Source organism: Gadus macrocephalus, chromosome 4 (genome assembly GCF_031168955.1).
Source record: "Gadus macrocephalus chromosome 4, ASM3116895v1".
Taxonomy (NCBI): domain Eukaryota; kingdom Metazoa; phylum Chordata; class Actinopteri; order Gadiformes; family Gadidae; genus Gadus; species Gadus macrocephalus.
In genome coordinates, this window is record NC_082385.1 from 8,984,975 (window position 1) to 8,997,982 (window position 13,008).

A 13,008-nucleotide genomic window follows, 5' to 3' on the forward strand; every position below is an offset into this window, starting at 1 on the left:
CTCCAGGGTAGGCAGGCAGGGCTCACATAGGGAAAAGGCCCGTCGATTGTGGTCCATTTTTTTTCGTTTTGGACGTGATGTTTAGTTTCGCTCTCGATCGTGGGCTCTTTTGTCCCTCGCCTTGCCCGGTCCCGCGCCTGGCATGCCCCTTGCAGCGGGCCCCACTAGGGGGGGTGGACGTGTGATTGTACCCGAATGTTTGGGAGTGTGTGTGCGTTTGTTTCCCGTGTGCAGCTATATGTGCCTGAGTTTATTTTTTTGGGTTTTGTTTTGATTCTTCTGTGCGCATGTGTGTCTGTGTGTATGTTGATCCATCAGTCACCCTACCTCAAACCAGTGGTGCCAGCCCTTTGCCCTCTCCCCCCCCCCCCAACGCCTGACACACACACACACACACACACACACACACACACACACACACACACACACACACACACACACACACACACACACACACACACACACACACACCGCCATACAGAAACTATACTGTATACCGCTTTTCTATCACTTTTTCACACCTTTGCCACACTTCCCTTTCCTCTTTCTTCTTCTCTCTCCCCTGTGTCGTCCCCCTCACCCCTGCTTCAAAATCATGTTTGTACAGAGGACCAAAAGTAGATATTTTGATATTTTAAAGATATAGTCTATATATGATACACTACTTTTGTTTGTAATCTTCGTGGGCGGGAGGGCGTGCTGAGCTTCTCCGATGTGATTTATCTGTGAGTTCTTCTGTGGGTAGCTCCTCTTTTCTGATTGGTTCATAGACTGTGAAATGAGATGGATGCGGGGACCAACTTTTGTTCTCGAAAGAGTGAAAACATGTACTTGAACTATCGTGCGTAGTCTTGTGGAGCGATCGGTGGTTTGGAAAAACATGACGACGACAAAAAAAAAAAAGCGCTCCAACTGGATATAATTTTCTATTTTATTTTTATTTTTTGGGTTGTTTATCCTTCAAAGGTTCGATTTCCCGTAATGTAAACGCTGGGAGTACCGTGAACTACTGGTGATCCATAGGAACGTGTTTGACCTCGGTGGATTCCGTCGCATGCTTTAGTCACTGCTTCTGCATTTCCCTGTCACTGACTCGAACCTTCGGGACGGGACTTCCCACTATGGCCTACTGAGCTGCTGCGATGGTCCTCAAAGTGCATACTACTACTGTACCAGTTTTTTCTATTTTTAGTTTTATCCGAATTACCGGTTGCGGAAAGCGAAGATGTTGCATTGTACGAGATCGACTTCACTGGTGACGTTTTTGTTTACTTTTTTTTTTTTATCGTTAATTTATTGGTATTTAATGTGCTTTTTATTTTCAATCTCCTAGATGTTCTTATGCACCTGTAACATAAAATTGTCTTAAAGAGATATGAAAGGTTTTGAGTTGAAATGGTCACCGTACTGCTTGGGTTGGGATGAAACCAGCAAACTCTGGCTCTGTTCACGGGCTGCGTTACCATGCATTCTGAACGGCCACGCCAACACATGATGTACACAACATCGTTTTCAGCCAACAAACCCATTCCAACACACTCATTCCAACTCGACCACACTTAATGAGTCCCAACACGAGCCACCCTCCTAATCATTGTTACTGTAGTGAACTGTTGGCTGTAGAAGCATTCACAGTCACTACAAATGGGCCTAAAACCACCATTTATATTTATATTTCTTCATTGTTGTTTTGACTTTTTGTTGTAACAGTCTTTAAGGTGCCGGTAAGTGAGGCTGTAGGTTAGACCTCTTGCTCCGGCTGGGTTTCAAACTACACTATCCTACCCCGTTAGTTTATTACTTATCACACATCACCCATCACCTTGACAACAGACTCAATTGAATTGACATTTGTCAACCAAGTGATGCGTTTATTATTAGGTTTTTTATAATGAGTTATGGACAGGGGGCACAGATTGCATGGTTACTGCAAGCCATAGATCGGGGGCAACTATACGGAGAGACTTGAAAGGTATTTGGAGGATTTCCTTTTTCTTTTCTTTTTTTTAAGAAAAATAAATGATGACCTAATCAATAATTATCTGACACACACACACCCAACACCGTGTGTGTGTCAGATAATTAAATGGCTTAATGTAGAAATTGCTTCAATGTGGCCCAGCACTGAACTAATGCTAATGCTGCCAGCATATACACTGTAGTGGTCATTTACAATGATCCTGTATGTTGGGTTTTTGTTTTCGTATGTTATGAACCCATTCAGACTTGCGTTCCTCGTGTTTTTTATACCACTCCTGTGATCCAATCTGGCAGCCCCCTGAAAAATTGTCCTATCTAATGTATTTATGAGCATTGCACTGACCACCCTATACCGCACGGCATTCCTTACTCCGCTCTGTCACGGTTTGCCGGAGGGAAACCGCGTCATAAGAACCGTTAACGATCCTTAACGGTGACATATTATACCACCAGGTGTGAGTGTGATTAGCCATTACAATCCGTTGAGAAAGTCTGCCTCTTCTGACATCACAAGTGGGCGTGTCCACCTAGATGTGTGCTGGATAGATCAGTCTACCAGTCTACCCAGTGCACTGTAGCAAACGTTGCTCATCTATCCGTCATACATCTAGGTGGACACGCCCACTTGTGACGTCAGAAGAGGCAGATTTTCAAAACGGCTTGTAACGGCTAATCCCACTCACACCTGGTGGTGTAATATGTCACCTTTTAAGACCGTCTTTGTACAAGTCCTGCCGGGCCGACCGAGGCCCCTGCTCTTAGGCAGCGAGAGACCGGACACGTTTACGTTCACTGGAGTCCCTGATCACTGCTCACACTTTGATGTGGGGAAGGTTTACGTTGCTTTGAAACAGAAGCGTCTTCTTTTTTTTTTTTTTTTAACTAAAAACCTGAAGATGTGGTACCTTACCGTACCTCCAACCCCCGACTCCCTCCGCACTCTGTCACTCCGCAGTCAGTTGGCAAGCCTCCCCACACCCAAAGACCTTAGTGATTTTCAGTGATGTGGGCTGCTAAATATCTTGATATATGTTCCTAAATATTTAACTATCCAGATGAGGCATAGAGGTTCATGACAACATGGGGCCATTCTTAACGGGGTTTTACTCTTTACCACATTTTGGTTTTTTTTTGCTCATCGTAGCATTTCTTTCATCTCAAACTCGCTCATCATATGAAAAGCTGTAGGTGTTTATTTATGTGGATTTTTGTGCCTCGACTGAAAAACGACTTTTACGAATATGTAAAAAAATACAAAAGATACATTTTGTGCTTTAGCATTCTTAAGTGCTGTGTGGACACGCCTGCAGAGGGCCGCCGGGCTCCTATTTTTCTCTAAAATACGTGCCAGACGGTGAATCTGATTTATCTTTTACTTTATCAATGCCTGCCTGGTTAACACTGGACTTATGCCACTGCTGCCAACACAAGTTTTATTTGTTCACATATTGTATGATATTGTTTATTATAAAAGAAAAAAAACACACTTAAAAAACTTTTACAAATGAAACCCATTTCAAGCTCGATTACTTTTCAAAACATAAGCTACTCCAACATAACTCCATGAATACAGATAGAAGCTAGGGAAATGACTCACCATCTGCACAAAACAGGCAGCTTCAGTGACCCCCCCCCCCCCTCCTATAGCAGACTCCAGTGCCTTTGATTTTTCACCCTATAGCCAGTGCACACCATTGATCGCTGTTGGCCTAACACACACACACACACACACACACACACACACACACACACACACACACACACACACACACACACACACACACACACACACACACACTAGTTTACACTTGGTGGATAACCCTGCAGATGGATTGAGCATTTTACTGTATTACGTGTACTACTCTTGAGAAAAGAAGGGTAGCAGTGACGCTATCCAAAATGAGATACATTTCTTCATGATTGTGATTTTTCTTTTTAACTTTCTTTCCGGTTTTATTTTTAAATATTTGCTCCTCCGAATGCTGTGTTACGTTCAGATGTTCTCGGTTGGCTGTTTTCAAGTGCCATTGGTGTATTGAGTTGTGGCCATCTGTAGCACGCTCTAATGCAAGCACAAGTATTTGGCAGTGGCATTTGGGAACGTTTTGTTGTTGTTAAATTTACCCTCGTTTTGAAAAGGAAAGAAAATGTAAATAACTAATTGGAAATTTGTATTTATTTATGTTTTAACTATTTGATTTGTCAATTTGTTATTTTGATTTGATCAAATCGTTGGCGACCGTGCTTTTGTGATTTCTCTCATGTTTCTCTTTTTGGATAATTGTATAATATCTAATATATACACACAGACTCCTTGTGGCTCTATTTGTGTGCGGTTTAAATTCCTTTCTTGTAGACTGTATCTTTTCAAATTTGGCAAGAGCAAACCAATGCGTTTTAAAAGGGTGATTTGTATTGTGTATTTTGCATTAAAAAAAGTTACAACTGGGGGACTTTTATATTTATAAAGACATATTATTATTTAGTGTGTCGTATTGATGAATATAGGTACTATTAAGACACATGTAGTTTGGTTTTCTGAATATTTCAGATCTCGGCTCAGGCTAGCTTATTAGTGTTGTTTTCTTAAAAATTGTGGCTTGTCTTTATCAGTAATAAACTTTTTTCTTGTTGAAAGCCTGTGATTTTTGAGTTTAATCATATACCAAGGGGTTAATCCACAATCCAAAACCGTCAGGCCTTCAACCATGGTTTGTCTATTGACTTTTATTCCATCATATTCAAAAATGTTAGACATCTTTTAGACCACTTATTTAAGCAGAATGCAATGACCTACCGAAAACACCACAGATTTCGATAATCAGCACTAGCACAAAACTGCACATTATTGTAGTTAATATTTAAGGTAAGAAAGCGTATAAAATACGGCAAAATTAATGAAAAATGACAAACTGACGCTTTTTTCTATTTAAATGCTTTTGCGTAATGGTGCTGAGAACTGACATCACAAAGACAACATGAAGATAGATTTACCTTCGCTGAACCACAGACACACCCTCGGCCTCAAAGTACTCCAGCTATTGCAAAAAAAAACCTGAAAAGGGTCTACATGCATAGCTCCCTTATTCTTCCTCGAGTGTGTCTGTGTGACAGACACTTTCGATGTGGGGTGCATTTGGCATCATTATGGCTTGAACTTCCTCTCACAGTTAACCTTGTGTCCCAACACTGAGGAATATTTGGTTTGCCATCGAAATAGTGCTTCAATTGATTGAATGTGTAGCACGTCAAACTGACTTACAGGGAGGTTAGTGCTTTTTTTTTAAATTGATTTATCAAAAACATTTATCTATACATGGGAGGATATGCCAATATAAATCAACCACATTTGACTGAGATTATACATTTTACTGAGACAAATGGTAAACATTAGTTGAAGTGATAGTGTGTTCATGATATGGGTAGCTAATACAAAAATGACTAGTGTGGGTTGATATAACATAAGTAGAATGGTTGGCTATTTTTCCATAAGGACAAAATGTCAGTTACTGTTGATTTTAGGTTTGAAACTAAAAGTTTCATAAATGCATTGACAAATGATAATGAATTTCTTGAAGACGAGCTGAGGTATGTTCATAAAAATGTCTTAATTCAGTAATAAAAAAAGAGGCTAACTATTAATCTGATAACCAAATATTAAAAGCCAAACGACGACTTCCATCTGATAAGACACATTTCTTGAATAAATCTCTCACCATTTTCATTAACCTTGACGAAGACCGACATTTGGCCACATTATAAACACATTTACCTGCTATAATAAGATCATCTCTCACGCTCAACTTAGTACTTTATATCTATTGCAGGACACATGCTTTATATATAAAACTATTGTCAAAGTAATCAGTTCATGTGTCTTTACACACATCCACACCTAAACCGTCCAACAAACCACCGCATGCAATCTCTCCCAGGACCCCGTCGCTCTTCCACCCACCCAAGGCCAGCATCTTACCAAACGCTTTCATGGTAGCACAAAGTTACAACAAAGTTTAACAACAAAATAGAAAAACAGCAAAGTACATGACATGACACAATTTTTCCAACACTCCTTACAAAAAACAGAAAGGTGGACGTTTTGAGGAGGTTTCTGCAGCGGGGAGCCTCAGAGACTTGAGGGGTTTAACGTTCACATCCCAAACACTCTCAATCCTATTCGAAACAATAAGAGCCCTGGTCCGCCGACCTGTGAGAAACACAGACGGACCTTCAAAGTAAAAGTCTGGCGAATCGATGCGGTTCGGTCTCCCATAGTTAGGGGTTCCAGAGCGGGGTTGGGGGTCAGGGCTGTGTGTGTGTGTGTGTGTGGGGGGGGGGGTGTTCAGTCAAGCGGGTGGGGGTCAGCGATGGGCATGGTGTGCAGCACCTCATCCAGCAGCTGCAGGGCCCGGTGCAGGTGGATCTCGATCCAGCACGGGGTCTCCTTGATGCTCTGCCGGGGGTAGTCGGGCCCCCAGCCCTTGACGAAGCTCATGCGCAGGATGCACAGGCGCCGCAGGTCGTCCACGCCGATGCCCGCCGCGGCCGACAGACCTGGGAGGGACGGGGACGGGGGGGTTGGGGTTAGAGGAGTCTTCTCTAAAGGGGTCAGCAGCAGTGTCATTACACATGTTGTTCTGCCCTGAATATGTTTTATGTTAAAAGACACTTAAATTGACTGTTGAAACGTTTTATTGTTGCAAAGGTATTGTGGAGCCTTTATTTTGAAAGCTACCTAATTACAGGAAGCAGGAAGTAACAGTGTAAACAGTGAGAAGACATGATGGCATGTTTGTATCATCTCATGGCTGTTAATCCTTGAGTAATCCTTTGTGTGTATCCCTCAGAAAGCAATGACTGTAAGTGTTACACATTCTTTACATGTTGAACAATTTATGTTGACGAGTTTACTGATATGTTTTCTAAGTTTGTAAGAAAGTAGCAGCGTAATGTGTTTGAGCCTGTAAGACAACTGTACCATCATATACTTACCTGTTATTTCATAGCAGTCCATCAAAGCATTTTTTGTATCCTTCTTTTCTAGTTTCACTCCGATTCAATGCCGTCATCCTGACTTACCTGCTGTTTAAGAAGTCAATAAAGGAGCATGCACGCTCACTTCCTGGCTCTTGAAAAGGAGTTTGGCTTGCTGTTTATCTATGTCAACACTTTAGAAGTAAAACACATCGAGAGAACAGTACACATGTCCTCCATTGGGTGGCCTTGTTGGGTCATAATGAATCCCTTGCCTCTACTTTGATCTGTGTTTATAGCGCAAGGGAAAGAGTCGCTAGGGAAAGATGGAACCTCCAAAGCTAGAGAACTCAGCCTTGACTGACGATTTTCTACAACATTTGGAAAAAAACTTCCAACCCCATCAGCCAAGGGTCATTAGTATTAGTATTAGCCGAGTAGTTATGGATGTAATAGCAATAGTTTAGCGTATAGAAAGTCCTCTAATGCAAACAGATCTACACATGGTGTTTGAGTGGGGTTTGGTTGCCCTTTAAAACCATGTATGCAGGATCCTTTTTCGGTTGGCTTGTTTTCCGTCACAAGGGGATGAGTGGAAGGGGGACTCACTGATGGCCGGAGCGATGCCCCCCACGGAGCCCGGTCCTGGGATGTTCCCGGCCACGGCTGCAGCCTGGGCCGCCGCCGCCGCCTGCGCCGTGGCGGCCTGCTGCTGCATCTGCCGGTTGCACTGACGCAGGTCAAACACCTGAGGGACAGAGAGACAGGTGACCACTCTGCAGGTCAAACACCTGGGGGACAGAGAGACAGGTGACCACTCTGCAGGTCAAACACCTGAGGGACAGAGAGACAGGTGACCACTCTGCAGGTCAAACACCTGAGGGACAGAGAGACAGGTGACCACTCTGCAGGTCAAACACCTGAGGGACAGAGAGACAGGTGACCACTCTGCAGGTCAAACACCTGAGGGACAGAGAGACAGGTGACCACTCTGCAGGTCAAACACCTGGAGGACAGAGAGACAGGTGACCACTCTGCAGGTCAAACACCTGAGGGACAGAGAGACAGGTGACCACTCTGCAGGTCAAACACCTGAGGGACAGAGAGACAGATGACCACTCTGCAGGTCAAACACCTGAGGGGAAGAGAGACAGGTGACCACTCTGCAGGTCAAACACCTGAGGGACAGAGAGACAGGTGACCACTCTGCAGGTCAAACACCTGGAGGACAGAGAGAGACAGGGTCAAACACCTGGGGGACAGAGAGACAGGTGACCACTCTGCAGGTCAAACACCTGGGGGACAGAGAGACAGGTGACCACTCTGCAGGTCAAACACCTGGGGGACAGAGAGAGGGACAGGTTGACCTCTGCAGGTCAAACACCTGAGGGACAGAGAGAGAGACAGGGTGACCTCTGCAGGTCAAACACCTGGGGGACATGCAGACACACGGTGACCGTGTTGCAGGCTTTTCATGGCAGCCTGGACCTACCAGGCCTCAACAATAGTTGAACAACCATGGCATTTCACAGAGGGATGTAGCCATTACACACTTATATGCGATTAAATATCTTGTAGAGAAAATGTCAACCGTTCATCTGCACATTTTCTAACCGTCTTTCACAAGACATTGGGGACTGTGAAAACTGATGGATAATGTAATATCCGTGTGTGAAAGCGGGCGCCCATGTAGAAGGTTAGGACAATAATCGACACACTTTATCCCGACCTGAACCGTATCCTCTGATCTAATCTTATCCTGAGCCTTAATGGGAGCTGGATTAATGACATGCATCTCAAGCTCCCTGCAAGTCTGTCTGGATAAACGTGTCTGTCTGCTAGAAGCCTCATCACGATGGGAGGGAGGGGGGACGGGGGGGGGGTACCTTGATGTAAGCGCTGGGGTAGATCTTGTGCACGGCGTCTCCGGGGGCGCGGCCGGCCTCGCGGTCCAGGTAGTAGCTCTGCACGAACACGGCGTGGTCGCTAAGGCAACGCACCCACACGTCCCCCTCCCCCTTGCACTCCAGCTGGACGCCCTTGCCGATGTGGAGCCTGGGAGGAGGGGGGGGGGGGGTAAAATGATATACAATTAGAGCGGGAGGTCCGTCTGGGGGTACCGCAAGATGATAGACCCCCTTGTGTGTCCGTACATCCAGCTCCGTTTCAGGTGGGATTTGGAAACAATCGATGACAATTAGATCACTTATTGTTCCTTCTGTTACAACTCGGCAATAAGCACCGTGACGAATTGCTGGCATTGCCATCGATGGGGATGGTCACGGTAAGAGACTAGTCTTACATTTACATTTAGCAAACGCTTTATCGAAAGCACTTTACAACCGTTCATACACACAAACGCCGGAGTCAACCATGCGAGGTTGACTCCGAGAAAAGGAGTTAGGTTTAGGTGCAAAGGAAAAGGAGTTAGGTTTAGGCGTCTTGCTCAGGGACACCTCAACAACCGAGTTGAATGTTGGTTATAACCGCGGATGCCAGGTGGCACCCAAAATACGAGTCAGTTAGTTTCATTTCATATTTTTGGGAGAAAAGCATCTCAAAGTCACGATGGACAAGCGTCTGCTAAACCAATGAGGTGCACTGTAATACTGCTGTGACGACCCGGGCTGCGCACCTGGCCCTCTCGATGTTGTCCGTGCGGTGGACGTTGCTCAGCTGCCCCAGGCAGAAGCGGTCGCCCCCGGACGGGTCCACGTAGCCGTCCACCGTCACCGTGGGGCAGGTGGAGGGCACCTTGAACGTCTCCCCCACCTGCACGTCCATCTCAAAGTAGGCGATGGAGCACCAGTACTCCGGAGCTTGGGGGGGAAAAAGAGCCAACAAACACAGTTAAGTGACCGCCCAGATCCAATGGTCTTAATGGGACTTGTTAGGTGACGATGGGGGGGGGGGCTACCAACCTGGGTGGTTTGATATGGGAGGCTGGAATGCTATTTCATTAGCGACCGGCCCTGAGACGAAAGACCACAAGTATTCATGAATGGGCGTCAACTATAAAGGCTCATGTGTTAATTGTATTTTGAATCAGTGGAAGGGGTTGAGTAGCAGCAGGGCCGCCCTGGTGGTGACTCACAGTAGTGCCCTGTGTGGGGCATGGGCGGGTGGTGCTGGAGATGGCCGTTCTGATGCTGGGGCACGGGGGGCGGGAAGCTGTTGTTCCGGCTCCAGTTAGGGGTGGAATCTGAGCATGATGAGATCCATTAATTACCTTCCGCACGGATGACTGGATGTCACATCGCATTTACTTCGCAGGGCGCGAGTCTTGCGTCAGTGGATTTATGCTCATCATAAATCCTTCACACATGGGAGGTCAGATAATGGAATATGTCGAAAATCTCCACAGCCCAGAGTAATGTCTCAGATTAGATTCCTTTGTCTAACAAGAAGCAGCATACAGATCACACCAATGTATGCATTTCCGAAAAATAAAGCCGCAACTTTTGCTGTTTTTTCCGAGACAGATAATGATGATGATGGGTCAACGATCGGTTCACAAGCATCTCAATGGATGCGTTAGGGGGGTGTCCTACTTGAGGGGCCGGCGGTGATGCTGGAGAACACAGAGGCGGCGGCCGAGGTGCTGCCCTCAGACAGGGGCAGCAGAGTGGGGGTGCTGAAGCCCTCGGGGGGTCCGGGCCGTGAAGGGGGGTGCTGTATGGTCTGGAGGTGGCTCTCAGAGCTGGAGTGGGACTGCTGGTTGTCAAAGTCATACTCGTCCTTGACCATGAGGGGGCCTAGGAGCACAGGAGACAACAACGGAGGACTCGGGTTTAACGATACGGTAAACAAATCAGATTTTGAGTTATTTTACTTTTCACTGAAAGTATTACTGGCAGTACTATTAAAACCGTGAAATCATGAAAGAAGACATTTGCGGTGGCCTGTACCTACATCTGGAGGACAGATGTGTAGGGCCATGGCGACTCAGCAGCACTTGATTTATAATGCCGTTATAAATTAATATATTTACGCCTTAAATTGACACAGAATCCCCTCCTACCTGCACTAGACAGCGTCAGCCCCGACAGATCTGTGGGAAAAACAAAACACAGACGAAGGAGACGTTTATGATCGTTTTCTCCATCAACAACACATGGACGGATCATCCACCCATCACCACCACCACCACTCACCGATCCCCGGGGAGACGACCCTCTCGTAGTGGTAGGGGTTGACGCACACGTTGTCGGCCTTCAGGTCGAAGGCGTACTGGCAGTACTTGACGTGCTTCAGCTCGTTCTTGTGGAGGTCGGGCCAGCGCCACAGCCTGGCGTAGACCACGTGGGGGAAGCCTTTACGCCCCGCCACCTGGGGGCGCCGAGCGGAGCGAGACTCACGTTAGGTTGTGGGGATACACGGGGTGTTTTATGGTCACGTTAGGTTGAGGAGATACACGGGCATTTATGGTCATGTTAGGTTGAGGAGGCGGGGTCGTGCACTCTTTTACAGGTGGACCATTTATGCTTTCATGCACACTGTTGCCCTGCAGCCCAATCTATACACAGAGAGCGAATAAAGTATTGATTATTGCATACTTTTGTATAATATTTTACAAACGTCTGGGCGATTTGGATGTTGTAGTTAAGGCGGCAGGCGTGTGTTGAGCTGTTAAGTGCTGTGGGAAACCCTGATGTTGGGTTGTGGAGATTAGTGACGCAGAAGAGTATTCGATTTAGCAATTCACCTAAACGACGGCATTATTCAAACGTAAATTAGGCGCTGGTCGCAAGGCAGATATTAATACATTGAAGTAAAAAGGGTCAAACAATCAAACTACGACACCGGTGGGCCTACCACGTTTCCAACCGGCCTGGGGGTCGCCATGGCGCCCGTCGTCTGCGTACCTGCAGGCGCCCGTCCAGGGTGCGCTGGATGGTGACGCACTTGCTGGGGTGCGCTCCGTTGGTGGTGATGGCGGTGATGAGCGAGTCCAGCTCGTCCTTCTTCTCCTTCAGCTTCTTCACCAGGCTCTCGATCGCCCGCTTGGCGAAGCCCTCGCTCTCGCCGCCCTGCCGGTGGCACATCAGGCTGTGCACGATGCTCAGGCAGGCGTCGCTGCTGGTGGGCGTGTTCGTGATGGACATCCTGGCTGGGGTCCTCCGCGACGCTTCCTGCCCAGCAGGGGTTCAGGATGGGAAAAGGGGCTTTTCCCTTTTTAGAATTGGGCCAGAGGTAAAAAGTGTTTTTTGGGGGGGGCGGGGGAGGAAGGCCGAATATGGTGTGTTCAGGTTCAAGCAACCTGGGAGGGGGATCAGAGAAAAGCTGATTATTTGGAAACCAATCCACAAGAAACGTTTGGTTCTGTTATACTTAACGTACTGAACATTTTTTTCCTGTTATACTCAACGACTTAACATGATCAATTCATAAATCTGTGAACAATGTCCCCTTTGGTCCCCCACTTGACTGGACCAAAATATCCAATACAACACTCTGTTCCAAGTTAATAGGATTAATGTGTGAAAGTGCTGTGCTTCAAATAAGACGTTTTCTAAAATGAGAGTCTAGAGAGCAGACAGTAGCTATTCAGTTATCTAGAGATGATTCGATACAACGTGGGGTATAAGATTGCAATTGCATTTGACAGGGCTAGGGCCAGTGTTGGCTTGATTTAGACATCTGGTAAAGCTTAAAACAGAACAATATAATGCCAAAGTTCAAAATCGTCCTAAAAGTATACTCACAGTCCTTGCTCCAACCCGTTATATGAAACCCAGAGGACAACGACGTTGGCAGCCTTCGCTATATAGAGCTATAACGTAAGCTAGTTAGCAGGCAGGCAGGCTAGCAAGAAGATAAACAAAACTTGCTATATAATATTTTAAGGACGCGGGACGGTCGATTTCCAGATGTATCTATATCATGTCTAATAACGCGCTAGTAAGGTAGCATTAAGTTGCCACTACTTCTTACTACCCCAATTGGCTAGCTAAGAGAGATTGCTTCGGACAAAGATGATTTCTTAAATGCGGCTAACGGTTAGCCTGCACGAAATAAACAAAAGTCCTCTCCTCCTCCACCCATCCCGATGCA

General features: G+C 46.1%; 2 protein-coding genes across 3 annotated transcripts in view; one reads left to right on the forward strand and one right to left on the reverse strand.

Annotated features, from left to right (window-relative positions):
- Positions 1–2,971, forward strand: part of rfx3 (regulatory factor X, 3 (influences HLA class II expression)) — an 11,133-nt gene extending 8,162 nt beyond the window's left edge. The window contains exon 5 of the mRNA XM_060048399.1: positions 2,936–2,971. Within this exon, the coding sequence (XP_059904382.1) occupies positions 2,936–2,971 (36 nt within the window). The remainder of the gene's footprint in view (positions 1–2,935) is intronic.
- Positions 2,972–3,126: 155 nt separating this feature from the next.
- Positions 3,127–13,008, reverse strand: smad4a (SMAD family member 4a). Of its 2 annotated transcripts, XM_060049997.1 has the most exons (11): positions 12,660–13,008; positions 11,820–12,214; positions 11,109–11,283; positions 10,976–11,005; positions 10,506–10,709; positions 10,049–10,156; positions 9,876–9,926; positions 9,590–9,773; positions 8,841–9,009; positions 7,564–7,702; positions 3,127–6,534 (listed from the first exon to the last, which is right to left on the reverse strand). In XM_060049997.1, exons 2-11 carry the CDS (start codon positions 12,057–12,059, stop codon positions 6,323–6,325), a joined length of 1,512 nt encoding a protein of 503 aa, XP_059905980.1. In that variant the 5' UTR covers positions 12,060–12,214; positions 12,660–13,008; the 3' UTR covers positions 3,127–6,322. The 2 variants fall into 2 exon arrangements, with proteins under 2 accessions (XP_059905980.1, XP_059905981.1); XM_060049998.1 differs by lacking the exon at positions 12,660–13,008 and having other exon boundaries at positions 11,770–11,903.